General features: G+C 38.5%; 2 protein-coding genes and 1 pseudogene across 11 annotated transcripts in view; 1 reads left to right on the top strand and 2 right to left on the bottom strand.

Annotated features, from left to right (window-relative positions):
• LOC114110035 (solute carrier family 22 member 10-like) overlaps positions 1-10,619 on the bottom strand; it is a 35,814-nt gene extending 25,195 nt beyond the window's left edge. The window contains exons 1-6 of one of the 4 annotated variants that reach the window (XM_060404053.1): positions 10,510-10,619; positions 5,874-6,218; positions 5,293-5,399; positions 4,666-5,208; positions 3,612-3,715; positions 85-239 (exon numbers count right to left, since the gene is read on the bottom strand). In XM_060404053.1, coding sequence (XP_060260036.1) covers positions 85-239; positions 3,612-3,715; positions 4,666-5,049 — 643 coding nt within the window. In that variant the 5' untranslated portion in view covers positions 5,050-5,208; positions 5,293-5,399; positions 5,874-6,218; positions 10,510-10,619. Of the gene's footprint in view, positions 1-84; positions 240-3,611; positions 3,716-4,665; positions 5,209-5,292; positions 6,984-10,509 lie in introns of those variants that run through there. The other 3 variants (XM_060404054.1, XM_060404055.1, XM_042238305.2) reach the window with 3 other exon arrangements.
• LOC114110191 (U6 spliceosomal RNA) lies at positions 2,056-2,152 on the top strand (annotated as a pseudogene).
• Positions 10,620-12,352: 1,733 nt separating the features above from the next.
• The window catches only part of LOC101118571 (solute carrier family 22 member 10-like), a 31,363-nt gene continuing 18,351 nt past the window's right edge, over positions 12,353-25,364 (bottom strand). Inside the window, exons 7-10 of one of the 7 annotated variants that reach the window (XM_060404048.1) lie at positions 24,835-25,049; positions 22,643-22,751; positions 21,956-22,159; positions 12,353-15,424 (exon numbers count right to left, since the gene is read on the bottom strand). In XM_060404048.1, coding sequence (XP_060260031.1) covers positions 15,208-15,424; positions 21,956-22,159; positions 22,643-22,751; positions 24,835-25,049 — 745 coding nt within the window. In that variant the 3' untranslated portion in view covers positions 12,353-15,207. Of the gene's footprint in view, positions 15,425-18,102; positions 22,752-24,834; positions 25,050-25,364 lie in introns of those variants that run through there. The other 6 variants (XM_060404049.1, XM_042238303.2, XM_060404050.1 and 3 more) reach the window with 6 other exon arrangements.

Raw genomic sequence — 25,364 nt, 5'->3', positions numbered from 1 at the left:
GGGATATTAATGTCATCTAAGGGTGAAATTTCAAGATCAAATTCAAGGCTTGGAAAATGAAGAAGAACAAAACTATTGACTTACTGAGCATCCAGTTATTTGTTATGATGGCCACAGCAGAACAGCCTGACCAGAAGCGTAGCAAGCAGTAAATGAGGAAGGTGGGAGCAAAGGCTGTGCAGGTCCCAGAGATGGCAAGCTGGAGCAAACAGCACCTGAGAATCAACTTTCGCCCAAACCTAAGAAACAGAGAGTCAGCTTAGATTATGGAGGTAGTGATAATCTGTGGTGAAAAATTTAAAAGACATACTTTGAAGTTTAGAAAATGTTTTAATAAGTGATTCTTTGTATCCGGAAGCTTGAGTACACAAGAGCCAGGTCAACAATGGAAATCGCTTCAAGGTAACAATCCTTGTTACCTAAACAAGTAGGTATAATGTTTTGTATTAAAAAAATTAGGTATAATGTTACCTAAACAAGTATTATAATGTTTTGTATAAAAAAACATTACTGAAACTTCATCACCCAGTCACCAGGAGACCCGACCCAGGGATCAAACCCAGATTTCCTGCAAGGCAGGTAGATTCTTTACCATCTGAGCCAGCAGGGAAGCCCATAAAAAAACTACAGTGTTGGAAATTATCATATACTATAAGCACTCATTGTACTAACTCATGTATTTAGCAGAGTAGAGAATCTCTATAGTGTGTAGTGCTGCAGCCAGCACAGCAGGTAGGTATCAAAAGCGGTCGACGCACAGTTTGGAAAAAAGAAACTAGAGACAGAATTAAAGTTTTAAAGATGGGACTGGGGGACTCAAGACCTCTTGGGTCAAGAGCCCTGTTTCTTGGATCACATCACTTTTATTTAGTGTCTTGGCAAGCAGAAAGTATCTATCGTGTTACAATGAAGTCAGCTTCCTGTGTCCCTGGTCACGCCTCTTGTTTTATTGATTACTTTAAACTGTCTTTGTTATTTTCTTGTACAAGGGCTACCACCTAACTGGAGGTCATAGACCCGCATATGTCTTGGGAAAACATCTTAGTGTGTGCACAAGCAGTGTTCTGAACTTGAGCTGACCCGGCGTTCCAAGATCCACACTGTGTTTTTCCTTAGTTTAGCAGGGTATGACAGCCCCAACTGATCAACCCGATGTACTTTTATTTGGGTTGTGCTGTACTGCTATATTTTGCTTTTATTCTTTTCCCATGGTGATATTCTCATGGCTTAGCCAGAGCAACAGGCAACTGACTGTTAACCCCTGCAGTGTAGGACACAAAAGAGATAAAAGTGTACTTTGGTCTCTAGAACCAGACAGGTTAAAATGCAACTGATGCAAAAGATCAGTGAAACAATGCATCACAGTTGTTAAGGTTTATGTAAGAGTCACAATAAATTTCCATGTATTTGTAAAAATTCCAGTTTTCCTTCTGCTTCTGTTTTCTAATTTCATTCTGTTGTAATCACAGAAAATATTTTTTAAAAAGGTTTTTTAAATAACATTTGTTTCAAAAAAATAATAACATCTGTTTCTTAAAAGTTAACGTGCAAAAAAAGTGAAAAAACTAAGTCATTCATATTCACAAGCAGTTTACCATTTGATGTGTTCTTCTAGGTCTCATTTGTGTATTTGGACAATTAAGCGTCCATTTTTATGTAATTAAGATCATACAGTTATGTATCATGCTATTTCACACATCTTGAATATTTGCCGTTAATCAAAATTACACTGTGCTTAGTTGCTCAGTCACGCCCAACTCTTTGCAACCCCATGGACTGTAGCCTAACAGGCTCCTCTGTCCGTGGGGATTCTCCAGGCAAAAATACTGGAGTGGATTGCCATGCCCTCCTCCAGGGGATCTTCCCAACTTAGGGATCAAACCCAGGTCTCCCACATTTCAGGCGGATTCTTTACTGTCTGAGCCACCACTTCATCTTCAAGGAAAAAAACGTAATCATGCCTTTCTTGGTGACAAAAATTTCAGAGAAGAGAAAAATGACAACAGGCCTCTAGATAAAGATATTGGTAGAGCTGTGATTGAAATACTACATTCAGTGCTCGCTTCGGCAGCACATATACTAAAACTGGAACGATACAGCACGGCCCCTGCCCAAGGATGACATGCAAATTCATGAAGCGTTCCATATTAAAAAAAAAAAAAAGAAATACTACATTCACTTCATCTTCAGTTAAAAATGAGACATAAAGCAACAGAGTACACAAAGTATACTGCTTCTAAGAGGATTCATTATTCAAACTCAGCTATTAAAGTATTAGCAGAGAGGTGTGTTTTCATTGAGTTAATTACTTAGCAATGCATTCCTGTAGTACAGCCTGGAGACGCACACACATCAATGGTTATCATCAAACTACAAATATGAACACATCCACACACAGCCCTCACTCTATAGTTGCTTCTGCTCCTCTGCTGCCAACCTAAATGAATAAGTCGTGACTCACATTTCTCAGAGATGGTTTAACAATTCCATGTCTAAGATGTTGCCTTTTATTTTTATCAATTAGAACAAAACTATTTACAGATTGGTTAATTCACTAGCCCTACTTTTTATCATACATTGTCACCTCAGGACATCTAAAAAGCCTAGAAATCTTGCAAAATTTTCTGATTTTTGGCTTTGAGCCTCATACATGGTCAAGTCTGGCGAATACTCCATGAAACAAATGTGTATTCTTTCATCAAGAAGGAAGTTCTATCCATGTCTGTTAGCTCTAGTAGTTTGTAGTGCTGCTCAAGTTTTGTATTTCCTTACTATTATTTGGCTTAGATGTTTAATCCATTACTAAAACTGAAGTACTGACCTTCTCAGCTATGAATAGAGAACTACTTTGCCCTTCAGTTATATCAGTGATTGTTTCATATATTCCGAGGTTCTTTTCTTTAATGCATTGCTATTTTTCTGTCTCTAGATGTATCTGACTCTTCTCAATCCTATGAACTGCAGCATGCCAGGTTGCCTTGCCCTTCACTATCTCCTGCCTGCAATGTGGGAGACCTAGGTTTGATCCCTGGGTTGGGAAGATCCCCTGGAGAAGGAAATGGCAACCCACTCCAGTATTCTTGCCTGGAGAATCCCATGGACAGAGGAGCCTGGTGGGCTACAGTCCACGGGGTCGCAAAGAGTTGGACACGATTGAGCGACTTCACTTTCACTTTCACTATCTCCTAGAGTTTGCTCAAACTACTCAAAGCAATCTACAGATTCAATGCAATCCCTATCAAATTATCAGTGGCATTTTTCACAGAACAAGAACTTCCTGTCTTGAAGCACCTTCCTCTTCTTCCCAGTGGTAATTCCTTCTCAACTTTATAAATGAAGTTTATGATAGTTCACCTCTAAGTATTATTCTGAAATTCCCCTCAGATGTTATGGAGGTGACATTTCTGTGTCCAGCACAGAGAGCCCAGTGGCAACAAAACGGCATGCATCAGAATGAGTCTAATTCTACATTTCCATCTATAATTTCCAGGGAACCAAGACAACCCACAGTGTAAACTGTGTATGGGAACTCAGTAATGATTTCTCTATGAAACAATCATAAACTGTGAAAACACACAGTGGAAGGGCAGCAGTGATTGGGAGACACTCACCTGTCTGAGAGATGGCCGTATATGAAGCCTCCCACCTGCATTCCAGCCATGAATACAAACTGAACCACTGATTTCTGTGACTGGTGATCACATATGAGGTCCCACTGGAAGAGAAGGAAACCAGCACAGAGGAGCGCCACAGCATTTTAAAGCCCTCAGTGAGTACATTCTGCTTTCCTTTCCTACATTTACTCGCCTATTCTATTTAAGTCCCAGTTTAAGCATGGCTTTTCTAGAAATTCTCAACTCAATCTTTCAGATTTTATCAGGACCAATCTTTATATTCACTTAGCGTTGCATACCTCAATCTTTTCCATACACTGAAAATAGTTGAGATTTTTTTTTTTTAATCACTGATATCTGGATCACACCTAGAGTGAAATACACTGATTTGTTTCTCTGAAAATTAGTCAGGAAATGGAATTTTTTAAAGTTAATAGAAGTACTTCTAATTACAACTAGGCTGAGAACATGCAACTAAAAACAATTTTTTACACATTATATCAAACATGTACTTATCTAAACATCAACCTCCTCATTAAATTTTAAGTTTGGTGACAGTAAAATTCATATCCAGTTTTCTGATTTCCTCATTCTCAATTTTAATTAAAAAGGAAGTGAAAGTGTTAGTCACTCAGTTGTGTCTGACTATTTGTGACCCCATGTGCCAGGTTCCACTCTCTGTGGAATTTTCCAGGCAAGCATACTGGAGTGGGTAGCCATTCCCTTCTCCAGGGGGCCTTCCTGACCCAGGGATCAAACCTAGGTCTCCTACATTACAGGCAGATTCTTTACTGTCTGAGCCACAAGGAAAGCTGTTATTATAATGTAAGTTCTGGGCAATTTAAAAAGATAAGCAAAACCAATACAGTATTGTAAAGTAAAATAAATAAATTAATTAAAAAATAAATAAATAAAAAGATAAAAACCACTGAAAGAGTAAAAGAGAACTCATTACATTATCTTCTCAGTAACTGAAGATTTGAACAGTGTCTATTTTATGTTATTCTAAACACCCACACCAACTATTCAGAAGAGAAAAATGGGGCCTTACCTCAGTCACAATGGTGGAGGAGAACAGGCTGTGGTCATACACCCAGCCATCCACACAGGGCTCCGTGTCCAGGTCAGACATGTTGGGGAAGGTCCTATTTAGGTGAAGGAGCTGCCACTGGGGGTGGAGGAAGCGATGACACTTCTCGGGCTTTAAGTTTGAATCCAGTGGGATGGAGATTCTCAGAAGGACATCAGGGCTGAGGATCCCAGTGGCATTATCCAGGATGTAGACCCAGCAGCGATGACTAGGAATGGCAGCAGTGAAGTTCTCCAACAGTATATGACAGGCTGCTATCCCAACAAGAGGAAGAGCTAAAACCATCTGAAGGATCTGGAATTTTCCCAGGCCACCAACTTCATTAAGGAGCTCCTCAAAAGTCATTGTGAAGAGGCAAAGGGAGGGAAAATTTTCTTTTCATTAATTCACATGGAATCTATGTGACCTCACACCAGTTTGTCATCAACGGTTCTCGTCACTTCGCTGCTGTAAGAGAGCAGTGGAAGCAGTGTCCTCAGTCCTTCTGGAATCACGAGGTATTGGCTTTTTAGTAAAGTCATAGAGAAAATTATTTACCAAAGATTCCTCTATCTGATGAACATTAAATCTGTTTAAAGGTTTACTCACTTAATGCGCTTGTCCTCAGTGATTCTGTAAAATCATCATTGGACTTTGACATGAACATGGTTTTTAAATAATCTAAAATAAACCTGCTTCACAGTCTTCGGTCATTCCTGGAAAACAGAATTTGAGAGATACAGAAGTGAACTGCTCTATGAATTTTCTGTGGAAAGAACAGAAAGTGAGTGCTTTTCTTATTTATACTGACTTTAGGCTATAATAATTAACAAAATATAATCCCTTGTTTCTAATTAAAACAAAGTGAATTGTGGTACAATTACTACCTTTTAGCAACTGCTATTGTGCTTCAGTCTCAATCACACTAAGAATACACAATGATTTTTAAATCCTTCAAATAAAGATACTGAAGAAAGACAGTGGTAAGATCACCTAAGGGCTTATCTTCTGAGGTTTTCACTTACAGAATATATTAAGGGTCTTTTATGTGCTACCGGTCAGAACCCTGATGAACTGATCATTTTATCAAAATGTGGCTGGTCTTGTTATCTCTAGTAATGTTCCGCTATACCTACACGAGTATATATTTACTCACTTCAAAGTAACAATTCCAAGTTTCTTATACTTACCGTTTACAAGCTACAACTTTCCAGTCCGCTATGTTTGATAAAGTTTTTATTCATTTATTCATTTTTGGCTGTTCTGGTCTTCACAGCTGCCCTCAGGCTTTCTCTAAGCGGCGGTGAGCAGGTGCTGCTCTCCGGAGTTCTGTGTGGGCTGTTCCCTGCAGTGGCTTCTCTGGGAGCACGGTCTCCAGGGCTTCAGTGGCTGCAGCACAGGAGTTCAGTCGTTGTGGTGCTTGGGCTTGCTCTGCAGCGTGTGGAATCTTCTTGGGCCAGGGATGGAATCCATGCCCTCTGTATTGGCAGGTGGCTTCCTATCCACTGTACCACTAGGGAAGTTCCCCATTCATACTTTTAATTGAAATGTTTATTGATGTTATTGAAGACTCATTACAGGAGCAAGAAAAATATTACATACATGCACTTCACTCAGTTTCCCCCAATAGTAATATTTATAAAATGGTAATATGATAATCACAGCTAACATATTGACAGTTACACTGTCTCCCGATCTTATTCAGGTTTTCCCAGTTTTTCCTGTACTTGTATTTGTGTGTTCTTGAACTTAGTACCATAGTTTTATTATCTGTGTATCTTTCTGTGCCCATCACCACAGTCAAGATACTAAAGAATTCCCTCTCCACAGGAATCCTTAATTTTGTACTGTTAGAAATATGCCACCTCCCCTTGCTCTTGTCATTCCCTTTCCTACCTTTGGCATCTAGTAATCTGTTTTCTGTTATTTTACTTCTGTCATTTAAAAGTTGTTATGTACATTACCGGAGAAGGCAATGGCAACCCACTCCAGTACTCTTGCCTGGAAAATCCCATGGACGGAGGAGCCTGGTAGGCTGCAGTCCATGGAGTCGCTAAGAATCGGACATGACTGAGTGACTTCCCTTTCACTTTTCACTTTCATGCATTGGAGAAGGAAATGGCAACCCACTCCAGCATTCTTGCCTGGAGAATCCCAGGGATGGGGGAGCCTGGTGGGCTGCTGTCTATGGGTTTGCACAGGGTCAGACACAACTGAAGTGACTTAGCAGCAGCAGCAGCATGTACATTACCATCCTGTCCTTCTTTCCCCTAATGGTAATATATATAACAACTTTGAAAGGAGAAGAGGGTGACAGAGGATGAGATAGTTGGATGGTATCACCAACTCAATGGACATGAACTTGGGCAAACTCTGAGAGATGGTGAGGGACAGGGAGGCTTGGCGTGCTGCAGTCCACAGGGTCACAAAGAGTCAGCCACAACTTGGTGACTAAACAGCAACATATACATTACCATATGCAAAATAGATAGCCAGTGGGAACTTGCTGTATGATGCAGGGAGCTCAAACTGGTGCTCTGTGACAACCTAGTGATATGGGATGGGGTGGGAGGTGGAAGAGAGGCTCCAAAGGAAGGGGGCATATGTACGCCTATGGCTGATTCATCTTGATGTATGGCAGGAACCAACACAATTTTGTAAAGCAATTATCTTCCAGTTAAAAATAAATAAATTAAAAAATGATAATAAAAACTCAGAAGTATAAGAGATTAAATGTCCATCAAAAGGGAAGTTATTGGATCAATCATTATATTTCTTTCTAATAAAATGAAGTTATTGAAAAAAATTTTTTTAATGTAAAAAAAATTTTTAATAAATAAAAGTTATTATATAGAAGGAAGGGATCAAAGTGGCATAGTAGGAGGATGTGGAGTTCAGCTGTCCTTACAAGCACATGAAAAATACATCAACATATGGGACAATTCTTACAAAATATTAACTAGAAATTATCAGAACTCCTATACAACTGAAGATGCAAGACAGATTTCCACATAACAGAGGAGGACAGAGGAAAGGCATAGGGTCAGGATCCCAGCCCAGGAAAGGAGTCTTAAAATAAGAGAAGTTCTTCAGAGGCAGACTCTCACTCTGGGGAGCTAGCTGGTTGAGTCACATCCTGGAAATCCCAGTCCAGGGGCCCTGCATAGATGGCACAATCCCCCTTGGTTGCTGGGACAAAGAGGTAGGGACAAAGAGGTAGGCTGGAGGTGTCTTGTAGGGTCCCTTGTGTCCTTACACACAAGGGAGCACACATTTTGGCTCCAACAGTGAAGATGGACAGAGAGCTCTGCCCTGGCAGCTGCCTCCTCACCACACTCCCCAATCTGAGCAGGGCCAAGGCCCCAGACCCAATTACTCCACAGCATGGTTTAGTTCTGGATCTGGGGCAGAGAGATCTCAGGGGAAAACACCCAGGGAGGCAGCCCATACACTGGAAAGCAGTGCAGCCACCACGGTGCCATGACCCCAAGCCCCAGCCTAGCAAACGCGCCGGCCTGCACACTCCGCAGGAGGGATTGGGGGCAGGAGGAGAAGGGTACGACAGAGGATGAGATGGCTGGATGGCATCACCAACTCAATGCACATGAGTTTGGGTAAACTCTGGGAGTTGGTGATGGACAGGGAGGCCTGGTGTGCTGCGATTCGTGGGGTCACAAAGAGTTGGACATGACTGAGTGACTGAACTGAACTGATCAATAGAAACACAGATCATTGTAACAAGGAACTAGAAACTATATAACAACCCTTATATGTTATTACAGAATATGGAATATAGTTCCTGTGCCTGTGCTATGCTTGTTGGTTATCTATTTTATATATAGTTGTGTGTATATGTTAGTCCCAACCTCTTATTTTATTCCTCTCTCCACCCTCCCTCCCCTTTGATAACTGTAAGTTTGTTTTCTATGTCTGTGAATCTCTTCCTGTTTTGAAAACCAGTTCATTAGTATCAGTTTTGATTCAGCATTTAAGTAATATAATACAGTATTTGTCTTTCTCTGCCTTATTTATCTCTTAGTACGATATTCTCTAGGTCCATCCATGTTGCTGCAAATGGAATTATTGCCTTCTTTTTATAGATCAGCAATATTCTGTTGTTTATATGTATTAATATCACATCTTCTTTATCCATTCTTCTGTCAATGGACTTTTAGGTTGCTTCCATAAATGTTATTTGTTATTACAAATGCCCTGATGGCTCAGTGGTAAAGAATCCACCTGCCAATGCAGGAGACACAGCTTTGATCCTTGGGGCAGGAAGATCCCCTCTGGAGAGGGAAATGGTAACCCACTCCAGTGTTCTTGCCTGTGAAATCCCATGGACAGAGGAGCCTGGTGGGCTAGAGTCTATTATAGAGTTGCAAAAGAGTCAGACACAACTCTGCGACTATAAAGGACAACAACTTTGTAAGTAGAGCTGTTACAAACACTGGACATGTATCTTTGAATTAGAATTTTTATCTTTTCTGGATGTATGCCCAGGAGTGAGATGGCTGGACCATATATGGTAACTCTATTTTCAGGTTTTGAAGGAACCTCAATACTGGTCTCCATAGTGGCTGCATGAATTTACATTCCTACCCACAGCGTAGGAGGGTTCCCTTTTCTGCACATCCTCTCCAGCATTTATTATTTATAGACATTTTGATAATAACCATTCTGACAAGTGTAGTATGATACTTCATTGTAGTTTTTCAAGTTTTATTGAAGTATAGTTTATTTACAATGTTGTGCTAGTTTCTGCTGTATAGCAATGTGAATCAGTTATACGTATACATATATCCACCTTCTTTTTAGATTCTTTTCCCATATAGGCTGTTACAGAGTATCGAGTAGAGTTCCCTGTGCTCTACAGCAGCTTCTTATTAGTCATCTATTTTATATATAGTAGTGTGTGGTTTTGATCAAGCATCATTTCTTAAAGACTTCTTGTTCCTTTTGTGGAAAATCAATGGACCATAACTTTAGAGTTTATTTCTGTGTTCTCAATTTTATTCCTTTATCTCTAAGTCTACTATTATGCCTCAACCATACAATGTTATAGCTTTGCAATAATATTTGAAACTGAAAAAATGAGTTCTTTTTCAGTATTGTTTTGGCAATCTGGGTTCTTGGATTTTCATATGAATGCTAATGACAGCTTGTCAATTTCTGCCAAAAGGAAAAAAGCCAGCTGAGATGTGGATAGACAAGGTGTCCAATCTATAGATTGATTTGAGTAATATTGCATTATTGCCAATGTTTGTCTCGATAAAAAATATAAGATATCTTTTCCTGTATTGTTACTGCTGCTAAGTCACTTCAGTTGTGTCTGACTCTGTGCGACCTCATAGACAGCAGCCCACCAGGCTCCACCGTCCCTGGGATTCTCCAGGCAAGAACACTGGAGTGGGTTGCCATTTCCTTCTCCAATGCATGAAAGTGAAAAGTGAAAGTGAAGTCGCTCAGTTGTATCTGACTCTTAGCGATCCCATGGACTGCAGCCTACCAGGCTCCTCCATCCATGGGAGTTTCCAGGCAGGAGTACTGGAGTGGGTCGCCAATGCCTTCTCCATTCCTGTATTAAGATCCACTTTATTTTCTAACACTGTTTTGTGGTTAACAATGGACAGATCTTGCACTCCTTCTATTAATTTCTTTGTATGTATTTTATTCTCTGTAATACTATTGTAAATTGATTTGGTTTTTATAGATTTAATTTTGTGTTGTCTATTGTTAGTCTAGGGAAATAGGGGGCCTCCCAAGGTGATTTTTTTTTTTAATCTGCCTGCAATGCAGGAGACACAGGAGACATGGGTTCCATACCTGGGTCGGGAGGATTCCCTGGAGGAGGAAATGGCAGCTCACTGCAGTACTCTTGCCAGGATGATCCCATGGACAGAGGAGCCTCATGAGCTACAATCTGTGGGATCCCAAAGAGTCAGACGCTACTGAGCACTCACCATCATCACCAGAGATATAAAACTGATTTTGCAATTTATTTTTTAACATGAAAATTTGGCAAACTCATTTATTACTAATAAGTATTTAGTGGATGTTTGCTATTTTTTACATATAAAGTTATGCCATTTGCAAATAAAAATAGCTTTGTTTCTTCTTTTCCAAAATGGATGTATGTCTTTAATTTCTTTTTCTTTTTTAATTTACATTATTTTTTTATTGAGGTATAGTTGAGGTACAGTATTATATAAATTACAGGTGTATGATATAGTGATTCTCAATTTTATTTTATTTATTTTATTATTTTTTAATATAAATTTATTTATTTTAATTGGGAGGGGGGGTTCAGGGTGGGGATCACGTGTATACCTGTGGCAGATTCTTGTTGATGTATGGCAAAACCAATATAATTTCTTTTTCTTATCTAATTATTCTCACTAAAACTTTCAATAAATTGTTGAATATATGTGGTGATAGTTGACATTATACTGTACCTGAATTCATTTTGAAGAAATTGGCCTTTCATCATTTAGGGTGACAACTTCTGTATGTTCTTCATATCTGCTCTTTTATGGGTTAATTGAGGTATAATAGATATATAACTATCACACATTTAGTATATACGCTTTGAGTTTGTAGATATATATACATTTATGATATCATCATTACATTAAGGTACTAACCATATTGACCACATCCAAAAATTCCCTTTTGTTCTTTTGTAGTTTTCTAAGGCAACATTTAACATGAGATCCATTCCTTTGACACGTTTTTGATGTATAATATGGTATTTTCTAGGGTTATCTAGAAACCTCATACTACTGAGAGTTCCCACTCCCTCAGCCCCTGACAAATACCAGCCATTCTACTCTGCTTCTATAAGTTTGAATAATTTTAAAATCTCATAATCATTCAGTATTTGTCCTTCTGTAACTGGCTTATTTCACTTATCTTAATATCTGTATGCTTATTTGTGTTGCCCCATATGGCAGGACTGGCTTCTATTTTAAGGCCAAATAATATTTCTTTTGTAAGAGAGATTTGAACACAGAATTGGATCCACAAAACACCTCAAAGAAATCAGGGGAAAACTTTTTTGACATTGGTCTCGGCAATGATTTCATGGATATGACCAAAATCACAGGCGACAAAATCAGAATAGAAAAGTGGGACTACAACAAATTCAAAAGCTTCTACATAGCAAAGAAAATAATCAACAAGATGAAACAACATATATTCTCTTCATCAGGGTGAAGTCCCACTCTATCATGTGTTTATTAAGCTTTTTTACTATGAAAGAGTTCAACTTATTGATAAATGCTTTCTCTAATGACATAATTTTGTGATTTTTAACTTTCTATCTTTAAGATGCTATATTTTATTATTTAATTATATGTTAAATTGATTCTGTATTTATGGGGTTAATAATACTTGGTTGTGTTTATAATCATTTTATATGTCGGTATATTTAGTTTGTTGGAGTTTCCCAGGTGATGCTAGTGGTACAGAACCTGCCTGCCAATGCAGGAGATGTAAGACATGAAGGTTTGATCCCTGGATCAGGAAGATCCCCTGGAGGAGGGCACAGCAACCCACTCCAGTATTCTTGCCTGGGGAATCCCACGAACAGAGAAGCCTGGTGGGCTACTTCCACAGGGTTGTAAAGAGTGGGACACAACTGAAATGATTTAGCACACATGCATGCATATTTAGTTTCTTAGTATTTTACTGAGGATTTTTGCATCCACATCCCAAATGAAATTGACCTGAAACAATCAACAAAATGAAAAGGCAGCAAAATTAAATGGGAGACTGGATGATTTGGGAGAATGGCATTAAAACATGTATAATAATCATATAAGAAACAAATCGCCAGTCTAGGTTCGATGCAGGACACATGATGCTTGGGGCTGGTGCACTGGGATGACCCAGAGGGATGGTATACGGAGGGAGGTGGGAGGGGGATTCAGGATTGGGAACACCTGTACACCCGTGGCAGATTCATGTTGATGTGTGGCAAAACCAATACAATATTGTAAGTAATTAACCTCCAATTAAAATAAATAAATTTATTTTAAAAATATACAAAAGCTCATACAACTCTGTAACAAAATAAACAAACAAAAAAAGCAGCTAAAAAAATGGCAGAGGAGCAAAACATTTTTTTTAAAGCAGTCATCAAGACTGACAATAGATATATGAAAAGATGCTCAACATTACTAATTATCAGGGAAATGTAAATTTTAAAACCACTATTAGATATCACCACACATCATTTACAACAGTGATCAGCAAGGGGACAAAAAGTAATAAGTATTGTTAAGGATGTGGAAAAAGGGAACCCTTTACATTGATAGTGGGAATGTAATTGGTGCAGCCACTATGAAAAACAGTGTGGGGATTCCTCAACAAAATTTAAAATAGGAATATCATATGATTCAGTAACCCCACATCTGTGTATACATCTGAAGAAAATTAAAAATGTATATTGAGGAGATAAATGCACTCCCATTTTGACTGCAGCATTATCAATATAGCCAAGATATGGAAACAAACTAAGTGGGTGTCAATGGATAAATGGATTTTTAAAAATGGTCTATATGTACAAAGGATTATTACTCAACGAAGAAAAAAGAAAACCCTGCTATTTGTGACAACACAAATGGACCTGGAGGACATTATGCTAAGTCACCAGAGATAAAAATAAAATACTATATGATGTCACATGTATGTAACATTTCAAAGAGCCAAACTCATAAAAATAGAGAGCATCATGTTGTAACCAGGTTTGTGAAAAAGATGTTCAAGGCCACCAACATGCACCTATAGATAAATAAGTTCTGGAGATCTAATGTACAACATCCTGATTATCATCAATAATAATGTATTATAAATTAAAAATTTATATTTAAAAGTTTGTTATTCACTTTTCATGAAGAAATAGAGAAGCTGAATAGTCCTTTACCTATTTATTGCATAAAATAAATGGGCATGCATAGTTATACATCTTCCTACAAAGAAAATTGCAAGTACTTTCACTGGAAACTTTCACCAAATATTTAAGAAAGACCAAGTTCCTGTTTTACACAAACTTCTTCAGGAATAGAAGAGGAGAGAAGGCTTCCTAACAGTCTATGTTGAGTAGCATTATTCTGATACCAAAAGCAGATGAAAGTAGAAGAAAAGTGATCTAGCAATCAATAGCTTTCATTAACATAGATGCAAAACTTCTTGCTAAAGTATTTAAAAATCAATTAAAATAATACTTTATTTTTTAATTTTTATTGAGTACAGTTGTTTCACACTGTTGTTCTAGTTTCTACTGTACAGCAAAGTGAATCAACTTTACATATACATATATCCCCTCTTTTTTGGATTTCCTTCCCATTCAGGTTACCACAGTGCACTGGATAGGGTTCCCTGAGCTATACAGTCTGTTCTCAACAGTTCTCTGCTTTATACATAGTATCAATAGTATATGTGTCAATCTCCTCTTTATACATAGTATCAAAAGTATATATATGTCAGTTCCCACTATGTTGTTTTTAAAAGGTCATCACACCCTGAACAAGCAGGCTTATTCTAGTGGAAGCTTAGTTTAACACTTTAAAATATATCTGTTTTGACACTGGTCAGAATGGCTATTGTGGAGCAAAGGGAACCCTCTTGCACTGTTGGTGGGAGTGTAAATCAGTAAAGCCACTATGGAGAACAGTATGGAGATTCCTTAAAAAAACACAGAAATAAAACTGCCATCAGTCAGTTCAGTCGCTCATCATGCCGAACTCTTTGTGACCCCATGGACTGCAGCATGCCAGGATTCCCTGTCCATCACCAACTCCCAGAGCTTGCTCAAACTCATGTCTATCAAGTCAGTGATGCCATCCAACCATCTCATCCTCTGTCATCCCCTTCTCCTGCCTTCAATCTTTCTCTGCATGAGGGTCTTTTCCAATGAGTCAGTTCTTTGCATCAGGTGGTCAAAGTATTAGAGCTTCAGCTTCATCATCAGTCCTTCCAATGAATATTCAGGACTGATTTCCTTTAGGATTGACTGGTTGGATCTCCTAGCAGTCCAGGGGATTCTCAAGAGTCTTTTCCAACACCACAGGCCAAAAACATCAATTCGTAGGTGCTCAGCCTTTTTTATGGTCCAGTTCTCACATCCATACAGGACTACTGGAAAAACCATAGCTTTGGCTATGCGGACTTTGGTTGGCAAAGTAATGTCTCTGCTTCTTAATATGCTGTCTAGGTTGGTCATAACTTTTCTTCCAAGGAGCAAACGTCTTTTAATTTCATGCCTGCAGTGACCCATCAATCCCACTATTGGAGATATACCTTGAGGAAAACATAATTGAAAAAGACACATGTACCCCAATGTTCATTGCAGCATGATTTACAACATCCAGGACATGGAAGTGGCAGATGAGTGGATAAAGAAGCTGTGGTACTTATATGCAGTGGAATATTACTTAGCCATAAAAAGGATGGATTTGAGTCAGTTCTCATGAGGTGGATGAACCTGGAGCTTGTTATACAGAGTGAAAGAGAGAAGTGAAGTCACTCAGTTGTGTCTGACTCTTTTGCAAATCCATGGACTGCAGCCCACCAGGTTCCTCCATCCATGGAATTTTCTAGGCAAGAGTACTGGAGTGGATTGCCATTTCCTTCTCCAGGGGATCTTCCCAACCCAGCAATCAAACCTGGGTCTCCTGCATTGTGAGCAGACACTTTACTGTCTGAGCCACCAGGAAGTCCCATACAGAGTGAAGTAAGTCTAAAAGAGAAAAACAAATATTGCATATTAATGACATTTATGGAATCTAGGGAAAATGGTACTGATGAACATATTTGCAGGGCAGGAATAGAGACACAAACATAGAGAACAGACTTGTGGACACAGCGGGCAAAGGAGAGGGTGGGGCAAATTGAGAGTAGCACTGAAGCATATACATGACCATATAAAACAGATAGCGATAGCATATTCAAAAGCAGAGACATTACTTTGCCGACTAAGGTCCGTCTAGTCAAGGCTATGGTTTTTCCTGTGGTCATGTATGGATGTGAGAGTTGGACTGTGAAGAAGGCTGAGCACTGAAGAATTGATGCTTTTGAACTGTGGTGTTGGAGAAGACTCTTGAGAGTCCCTTGGACTGCAAGGAGATCCAACCAGTCCATTCTGAAGGAGATCAACCCTGGGATTTCTTTGGAGGGAATGATGCTAAAGCTGAAACTCCAGTACTTTGGCCACCTCATGAGAAGAGTTGACTCATTGGAAAAAACTCTGATGCTGGGAGGGATTGGGGGCAGGAGAAGAAGGGGATGACAGAGGATGAGATGGCTGGATGGCATCACGGACTCGATGGATGTGAGTCTGAGTGAACTCCGGGAGATGGTGATGAACAGGGAGGCCTGGCATGCTGCGATTCATGGGGTCTCAAAGAGTCAGACACAACTGAGCAACTGAACTGAACTGAATGGGGAGTTGTGGTATAACACAAGGTGCTCAACCCGGTGCTCTGTGACAACCCAGAGAGATGGGATGGCAAGGGAGTAGGAGGGAAGTTCACGAGGGAGGGAACATGGGTACACATGTGGCTGAATCACACTGTAAAGCATTTATGCTCCAATTATAAATAACATTTAAAAAAGAACCAGTGTAATTCACCACTTACAGAGACTAAACAAGAAAATAACTGTATATTCATGTCAGTATATTTGACAAAGTCTATTGCAAAAGGCAAGGAGCTATAGAATGTCAAGTGGACATGGACAGAGTGCACTACTGGAGACCTAGAAATCACTTTTAAATAGATAAGCGAAAACTCCTTCTTTGATCTCTAACTCATAATCTTGGTTTTGTATGAAGATGCTAGTATCTTGAGCCCTCAAATGGGAAGATTTTGAGGTACATGGACCCAAAATAATTATGGAATCCTGCCAAGTGACAGAGACTTGAGCCTCCAAGGTAAAAATTAAATGGACTAGTAGAGAATCACAATGTGACCATGAAACTGCATTTGTGGACTATCTGTTTTATCTGATTTCATACTTGTTTCTCATTAAATCTCTGTCCATGGTAATAAGTCAAGTCCTTTGTAAGTTATATGTGCCCTACAAGTATTTTCAGAACCAACAATTGAATAAAACTCTATTAAAAAATTAATTCATTTATTTTCATTGGAGGCTAATTACTTTACAATACTGTAGTGGTTTTTGCCATACATTGACAAGAATCAGCCATGGATGTACATGTGTCCCCCATCCTAAACACCCCCTCCCACCTCCCTCCCCATCCTATCCCTCAGGGTCATCCCAGTGCACTGGCCCTGAGCATCCTGTCTCACGCATCGAATCTGGACTGGCAACCTATTTCACATATGGTAATATACATATTTCAATGCTATTCTCTCAAATCATCCTACCCTCACCTTCTCCCACAGAGTCCAAAAGCCTATTTTTACACCTGTGTCTCTTTCACTGTCTCGCAAAAAAGGCCATGGTTACCATCTTTCTAAATTCCATATATATGCATTAATATACTGCATTGGTGTTTTTCTTTCTGACTTACTTCACTCTGTATATTAGGCTCCAGTTTCATCCACCTCATTAGAACTGATTCAAATGCATTCTTTTTAATAGCTGAGTCATATTCCATTGTGTGTATGTACCACAGCTTTCTTATCCATTCATCTGCTGATGGACATCTAGGTTGCTTCCATGTCCTGGCTATTGTAAATATTGCTGCAATGAACATTGGGATACACATGTCTTTTTCATTGCTGGTTTCCTCTGTGTATGCCCAGCAGTGGGATTGCTTGGTTGTATAGCAGTTCTATTTCCAGTTTTTAAAGGAATCTCCACACTGTTCTCCATAGTGGCTGTACTAGTTTGCATTCCCACCAACAGTGTAAGAGGGTTCCCTTTTCCCCACACCCTCTCCAGCATTTATTGTTTGTAGACTTTTTGATAGCAGCCATTCTCACCAGTATGAGATAATACCTCATTGTGGTTTTGATTTGCATTTCTCTGATAATGAGTGATGTTGAGCATTTTTTCCATGTGTTTGTTAGCCATCTGTATGTCTTCTTTGGGGGAAATGTCTATTTAGTTCTTTGGCCCATTTTTGATTGGGTCATTTATTTTTCTGGAATTGAGCAGCAGGAGCTGCTTATATATTTTTGAGATTAATTCTTTCTCACTTGCTTCATTTTCTATTATTTCTTCCCATTCTGAAGGCTGTCTTTTCACCTTGCTTATAGTTTACTCCATTGTGCAAAAGCTTTTAAGTTTAACTAGGTCCCATTTGTTAATTTTTGCTTTTATTTCCATTACTCTGGGAGGTGAGTCATAGAGGATCCTGCTGTGATTTATGCCGGAGAGTTTTTGCCTATGTTCTCCTCTAGGAGTTTTATAGTTTCTGGTCTTACATTTAGACCTTTAATCCATTTTGAGTTTATTTTTGTGTATTGTGTTAGAAAGTGTTCTAGTTTCATTCTTTTACAAGTAGTTGACCAGTTTTCCTAGCACCACTTGTTAAAGAGATTGTCTTTTCTCCATTGTATATTCTTGCCTCCTTTGTCAAAGATAAGGTGTCCATAGGTGTGTGGATTTGTCTCTGGGCTTTCTATTTTGTTCCATTGATCTATATTTCTGTCTTTGGGCCAGTACCATACTGTCTTGACGACTGTAGCTTTGTAATATAGTCTGAAGTCAGGCAGGTTGATTCCTCCCGTTCCATTCTTCTTTCTCAAGATTGCTTTGGCTATTCAATATTTTTTGTATTTCACAATACAAACTGTGAAATTATTTGTTCTTATTCTCTGAAAAATACCATTGGTAGCTTGATAGGGATTGCATTGAATCTATAGATTGCTTTGGGCAGTATACACATTTTCACTATATTGATTCTTCTGATCCATGAATATGGAATATTTCTCCATCTATTTGGGCCATCTTTGATTTCTTTCATCAGTGTTTTATAGTTTTCTATAAATAGGTCTTTTGTTTCTTTAGGTAGATTTACTCCTAAATATTTTATTATTTTCATTGCAATGGTGAATGAAATTGTTTCCTTAATTTCTCTGTTTTCTCATTGTTAGTGTATGGGAATGCAAGGGACTTCTGTGTGTTAATTTTATATCCTGAAACTTTACTAGATTCATTGATTAGCTCTAGTAATTTTCTGGTTGTATCTTTATGGTTTTCTATGTAGAGGATCATGTCATCTGCAAACAGTGAGAGTTTTACTTCTTTTCCAATCTGGATTCCTTTTATTTCTTTTTTCTTCTCTGATTGCTGTGGCCAAAACTTCCAAAACTATGTTGAATAGTAGTGGTGAGAGTGGGCACCCTTGTCTTGTTCCTGACTTTAGGGGAAATGCTTTCAATTTTTCACCATTGAGGTTAATGTTTGCTGTGGGTTTATCATATATGGCTTTTATTATGTTCAGGTATGTTCCTTCTATGCCTGCTTTCTGGAGGGTTTTTTTTTTATCATAAATGGATATTGAATTTGTCAAAGGCTTCCTCTGCATCTATTGAGATAATCATATGGTTTTTATCTTTCAATTGTTTAATGTGGTGTAGTACATTGATTGATTTGTGAATATTGAAGAATCCTTGCATCCCTAGGATAAACCCACTTGGTCATGGTGTATGATCTTTTTAATGTGTTGTTGGATTCTGATTGCTAGAAGTTTGTTAAGGATTTTTGCATCTATGTTCTTCATTAATATTGGCCTGTAGTTTTCTATTTTTGTGGCATCTTTGTCCGGTTTTGGTATTAGGGTGATGGTGGCCTCATAGAATCAGTTTGGAAGTGTACCTTCCTCTGCAATTTTCTGGAAGCGTTTGAGTAGGATAGGTATTAGCTCCTCTCTAAATTTTTGGTAGAATTCAGCTGTGAAGCCATCTGGTCCTGGGCTTTTGTTTGTTGGAGGATTTTTTATTACAGTTTTGATTTCTGTGCTTGTGATGGGTCTGTTAAGATTGTCTATTTATTCCTGGTTCAGTTTTGGAATAAAACTCTTAATAAAATGCCAATTGTTTCCCACAGCCTATAACATGTTTGATTTCTTAGATTATAGCATGTTTTCACATTTATGAATGCCCATCACTGTGTGCCTTAACCCAAAATGAGACAATAATTTGTTAAATCTGCTGTTTTAAAAATGAAAACCTATATTTCAAACTGGATTTGTCATTTATTAATTACCATTTCTCTTCAATAATTACTATTAATTAGAAAAGCTTTTCTTATTAATTAGCCATGGCACTAAGAATATAACTTTAATTTTCAGTGATTATATTCAATACATACACATTTTAAAATTTGCTTTTTCTATATTTGCCATTCAATGTTGATAAATTCAAAGAATTTTAAATTACATATGCTTACTATTGAAAATATGAAAAGAGAAAATTGCAAAGAGAAAGTAATAATCATTTAAAATTTCACCATGAGAAGGTCAACATTCTTATTTCAATGAATGTATTTCCACATATCACATAATCCTTCTATTTGGAGAGATTTATGATGTCAAATGTATCATGTCTTAAGTATATATATATTTATTTATATATACACACATATATATTAGTATCTGTTTCTAGATTTCTTTTGATGTTTGGTTTCATATCTTATATTATTCTGTACATTTATGGACAGTTCACCATATGCTGTCCCACACATCAAGCAGTCACATACTAATTCCATGACATTCCTCTGTTTCTGAATTATCTTGTCTATTAATAATTTATTGATAGATCTTAAACTTTTTCAACTACTTTCCTTAAATATTGAACTGCTCATGGAACATGTACCAAGAAATCATATGTTTAAGTGATTACTAAGGCAATAATTATAAATTAGATTTAATTTTCCTGTATATTTACTTGCTACTTTGTAGATATTAAGGAAAACTCCAACTTTTGTTCTTCATATTTTTCCTTTCCTCCCTGGTCAGTCATAAAATGTCCTTAAAATTTTGTCACTTTTATGCAGAAATCTTCCTCATTTACTTTTCTTGAGAAGTGTTTCCCGGAGAAACAAAATAGAAACAACAAATCAACCAGCCAATTAGCAAATAAAAATAAACATTAAAAAAGAGAAAAACATGAAAATAAGTTCAGATACCCTCCCTGCACAAGTACAAACTGAACTTCTAACCATCAACTTCTTGTAATCCAATAAAATCCATAGGGTTGACATTCATGCTGGAAAAGGCTCTGCAGACTGTGCAGACCCAAGAAAGTAGTTTGAAAATTGCTACTCTCACTTGGGTCTCTTTAGACCTCTGATCAACAACACCTTTGGAAAGCCAAGAGGTGAACTGAAGATCTAAGGCCACTCCCCATCTGTTGTGGGTTGAATTATGTCTTTCCCAAAATTCATACACTGAGGTCATAACTCTCAGTAGCTCAGAATTTGAGGTTGCCATATTTGGAAACAAGAATGTTGCATATAAAATTAATTAAGATGAGGTTATATTGGGCTAGAATGGGCCCCTAATCCAATATGATTAGTATCTTTATTCAAAGGGAACATTTGGGCATAGAAGTGTGCCAGGGAGGTGTCATGAATGGAGTTATTCTGCCACAAGCAAAGGTGCTACCAGAAACCAGGAGAGACCTGGAGCAGACCCTTCCCTAGAGTCTACCGATGGGGCATGAACCTGCCAACAACTTGAGCTCAGACTTAAAAGCTAAGTAACTATGAGGCAATCATTTCTGTTCAGTCACTGACTTTGTGAACCATGATTATGGGCGCCAGGTCACTAATATACCATTTTTCTTATTTTGAAATATATTTTGTCAGTTTCTATTTTCCCTGTACCAATCTTTCCATTACTTGTGGAAGCAAATTGTCTGATTCTAATGGCCACATACATAATATTAATTTTCTTTTCAAAGAGAATCATTAACTCTATGTGATTTTCCTAACATTATTCCTTCATGTTTGTTTCCCTTTCATATACCAGGCTTTTATGGATCTGAGGACCATGAAACACCATCAGGAATGTGTGTTCCTCTTGAGGGCAGGTAGGATGTGCCCTCACAACAGAGATAATTACCATCACTTCAGCACTAAAACTACCAATAAGAACAGGGAAGAGGGAATCTCTGCAGTCTAGACGTGAACACACAGTGGGTAGAAATGACGCTGCCTCTCGTGAAGGCAATGACCCAACCTGGAAGTGTCCCTGGCAAGGCTCAGTGATCTGAAGGACCCACGCAGTGTGTTGCCTTTCTCACCTACAGATTCAAAGCACACAGTCCCTTGCAGGGGTTGGTAGCAAGTTACTCACTTATTTTCCACATCCTGGATGGTGTCAGGCAGAGGCAGATGTCTGGTTTCAGGTTGGAGAAGGACGAGAAGACTAGCAATGATGGGACACACTCCATAGATGATCCAGGGCAGAGTGGGTAGATACACCACCAGGGTCATCAGCAGGGGAGCCAGTGCTGCCCCACACCTACTAGCCATCATATCTATGCCTGCAGCTTTTGCTCTAAATAATGATAAGTAATAATTTTTGTAATAATTCAGTAAAAATCTGCACTTGTAATTTATGATCTATTATTTTGACATGATTATGGAAGACAATATGAAACAATTATTAAATACTTGGGTTTGATGACAACACTTATTTTTGCAATTTGCTCTGTGATTTTCCAACTGTCTTTGTCAGGATCAAAGTGTGAAAGACCCATTGTCATAACTAAACAGAACATTACACCTAGACCTATTCTAACAAATGGCCCCAAAAGTTAATGAAATGAAGCACTGAAGTATCACTTAGGACAGTGCATTGTCCCAAATCAGCTTTTTCAACAAACTGTGGCTATAATTGCTGTTAGCATATCACTGGTACAGTTAAAAACAATTGCTTTATAGCTAACATTTCCTATTATGCTTATCCCTGCAGCAACCATCAGTTAGCTGGGAAAGTTTTTTTGGGGGGTGGCGGCAGAACATTCATAAACTCATATACCTGACAAGAGTGGGGAGGAGTTCAACAAAGTGGACAGAAATACTGGTGTTAGAGGCAGCAACACAGCCCATTCCCACACTTGCCAAAGTCACACGCACGGTCTGCATTTCTGGAGACAAGAAGATCAGAGAGATTAAAATAACTATGTAGAAGGAATCAGCATCCACCAAATTTAGTCAGGGGGAAAAAAAACCTACTGCTTTACCTGTATGTTTGAAATATATTGTAGAAAATTGTACAGTGGCAGTGATCATGGGGTGGCTGAACAAATGAAAAATGTAAAATTATAAATATAGGTGATAAAAACTACATAAAGGTATCTGGATTAATCGCAGCAAATCTCTTCACATAGGTGAGATTTACTGGAGAAGCAGAAGAAAAAATGAATCTGGCAGAAATTCGTTTACTTATTCAGTTCCAGTACTTGTTATATCCTAATGGCAGAAGGTAGGACCATCATACAGTCAATTCCTGAATCTAAGGCTCATCTCTAACCTCGAGGACTTTATGATTAAAGTGCAGAATTTAGAGTTATCAGTCATCCCGGTGTACCTGGGAATTAGCAGATTTTAATAAGGTGAGACTTTCATTGATAAAATCAGAAAAGTCCCAGGTAAACCCAAATGAGTCAGTCAACCTAGAGCAGATACAGCATCACCATGAGGGTAAGCATGACACCAGAGAGTACTAGAAGGACAGGACTAATCTCTGAAAGGACAGGCAGAAGATCTAGATCTAGATCAATTTTAGGGGTTTTTTTTCTTGTTTTTTTTTTTTTTAAATTTTATTTTATTAGGAAACTTACTATGAAAAAAATGGAAGAATGGAAACCTACTAGAAAAAAAAAAAAAGAAGTCAAAATTTGTTGCTGTTGTTGTTTAGTTGCAAAGTCATGTCTGACTCTTTTGTAACCCCAAGGACTATAGCCCCTCCAGGCTCCTCCATCCATGGGACTTTCCAGGCAAGAATACTGGAGTGGGTTGCCATCTGCTTCTCCAGGGGATGTTCCTGACCCAGGGATAGAACCCACATCTTCTGCATTGGTAAGCAGGTTCTTTACCACTGAGCCATCAGAGAAGTCCCAATTCAAAATTAGGGAAACACTTGTTCCCTATGTTCAAATGTTCAAAGAATCAATTTTCTGAGCAATATAAAAAGAAATCTAATTATAGCTATATAATATTGGAAACAAACTTTACTGTAAGGCAGTAAGCCTGCATCATCAATGATATTCTGAGAAGCAGAGTTCACCAGTCTATGAGGATGTAAAACATATTTCTGCATTGGGAGATGGCAAGACATTGTGCCCACTAAGTTTCTCCTAGTCATTACGTAACATTATTCTATCAACATATGAAGTAATCTAACAGGGAATTGAAAAGGGTTTTAATATGCTTAAACTCTTCTTCCTGCTCTACACTCTTTCACTACTTGAAGAAGAGGATTTTTTTTTTAAATTTCCTGGAAGACTTCCATAAGCAAGAGATGTAGTTATGGTGACTTAACCCCACAGTCACATGTGGATACATAGATATGGGGAAGTAGACCAGTCATTAAAGCTGGTAATGAGGAGCCCAGGGGGGTGACCATATTGTGTCCTCACCTGGAATATAATTGCAAGACCTTGCCCCTCCATGTTTGTTATTAAAAGAGTGAATGAGTGTATGTGTGCTCAGTACTGTCTGACTCCTTGTGACCCCATAGATCTGTAGACTGCTGGGCTCCTCTGTACATGGGATTTCCCAGGCAAAAATACTGGAATGGGTTGTCATTTCCTCCTCAAGGGGATCTTCCTGCCCCAGGGACTGAACCTGCATCTCCTGTGGCTCCTGCTTTGTCAGACAGATTCTTTACCATTGAGCCATCAGGGAAGCCCAAAAGAGTGAATGGGTGAAGAGAAAGTGAACAATTGCTGTTCTGGAGAAACTGAAATAAATGGCACTAGTTTCCAACATTTCCATAATGGAGTGAATATAAACATATGCCTGATTTGTCCCTCACCGACACGTGACTCATTTCTCAACAGCTTATTAGCAGAGTTTCTCATTAACAATCATATTGGTTTGGGGGGAATACTTAGCCCTTAATTGGGATCTCTCTTTAATCCTGGCTTCCAACAAGTGTGATCAATTGCAGTCCCTGAAGGAGTAGAAAAAGACCCTTCCTTTCCCCAGAGCCTAGTCTTCTGTCACCTTGGGGCACAAACGTGTTGACCAAAATGGAAAGTCCCACCAGGAACATGAAAAGCGTCTGGGTTGGTCGACGGCCCATGTGATTCAATACTGGAGGTATAAGACATCGGGTTAAGCAAGTGAGAACTCCAAAGATGACCTGGAAGAGGAATATGTTGCTCCCAAAGTGTTGTAGATTGATGAAGATGCCAAAATAGGGTATTGTGGTCCCAAATCTGTAGTAAACAAAAGAGGAGAGACAGAAGTCATAAAATTTAGAGCCCAGATGCTACAGTTGATGATTATATTCACCCAGGCAGCTAATGGTCAAGGTTAAAGAATAAAGTCCCAATCTGATTTCTCCAATTTTAGAGGTAAAATTATCATAAATAATTACATGGAGTCACGTGGACTGAAAAGAGATCAAACAGTGAATGCTAAAGGAAATCACCCTGAATATTCATTTGAAGGACTGATAATGAAGCTGAAACTCCAATACTTTGGCCACCTAATGTGAAGAGCCGGTTCACTGGAAAAGATGCTAATGCTGG

Source organism: Ovis aries, chromosome 21 (genome assembly GCF_016772045.2).
Source record: "Ovis aries strain OAR_USU_Benz2616 breed Rambouillet chromosome 21, ARS-UI_Ramb_v3.0, whole genome shotgun sequence".
Lineage (NCBI taxonomy): Eukaryota > Metazoa > Chordata > Mammalia > Artiodactyla > Bovidae > Ovis > Ovis aries.
Note: the sequence above shows the minus strand (reverse complement) of the source record. Positions and strands in the feature narration are given on the sequence as shown.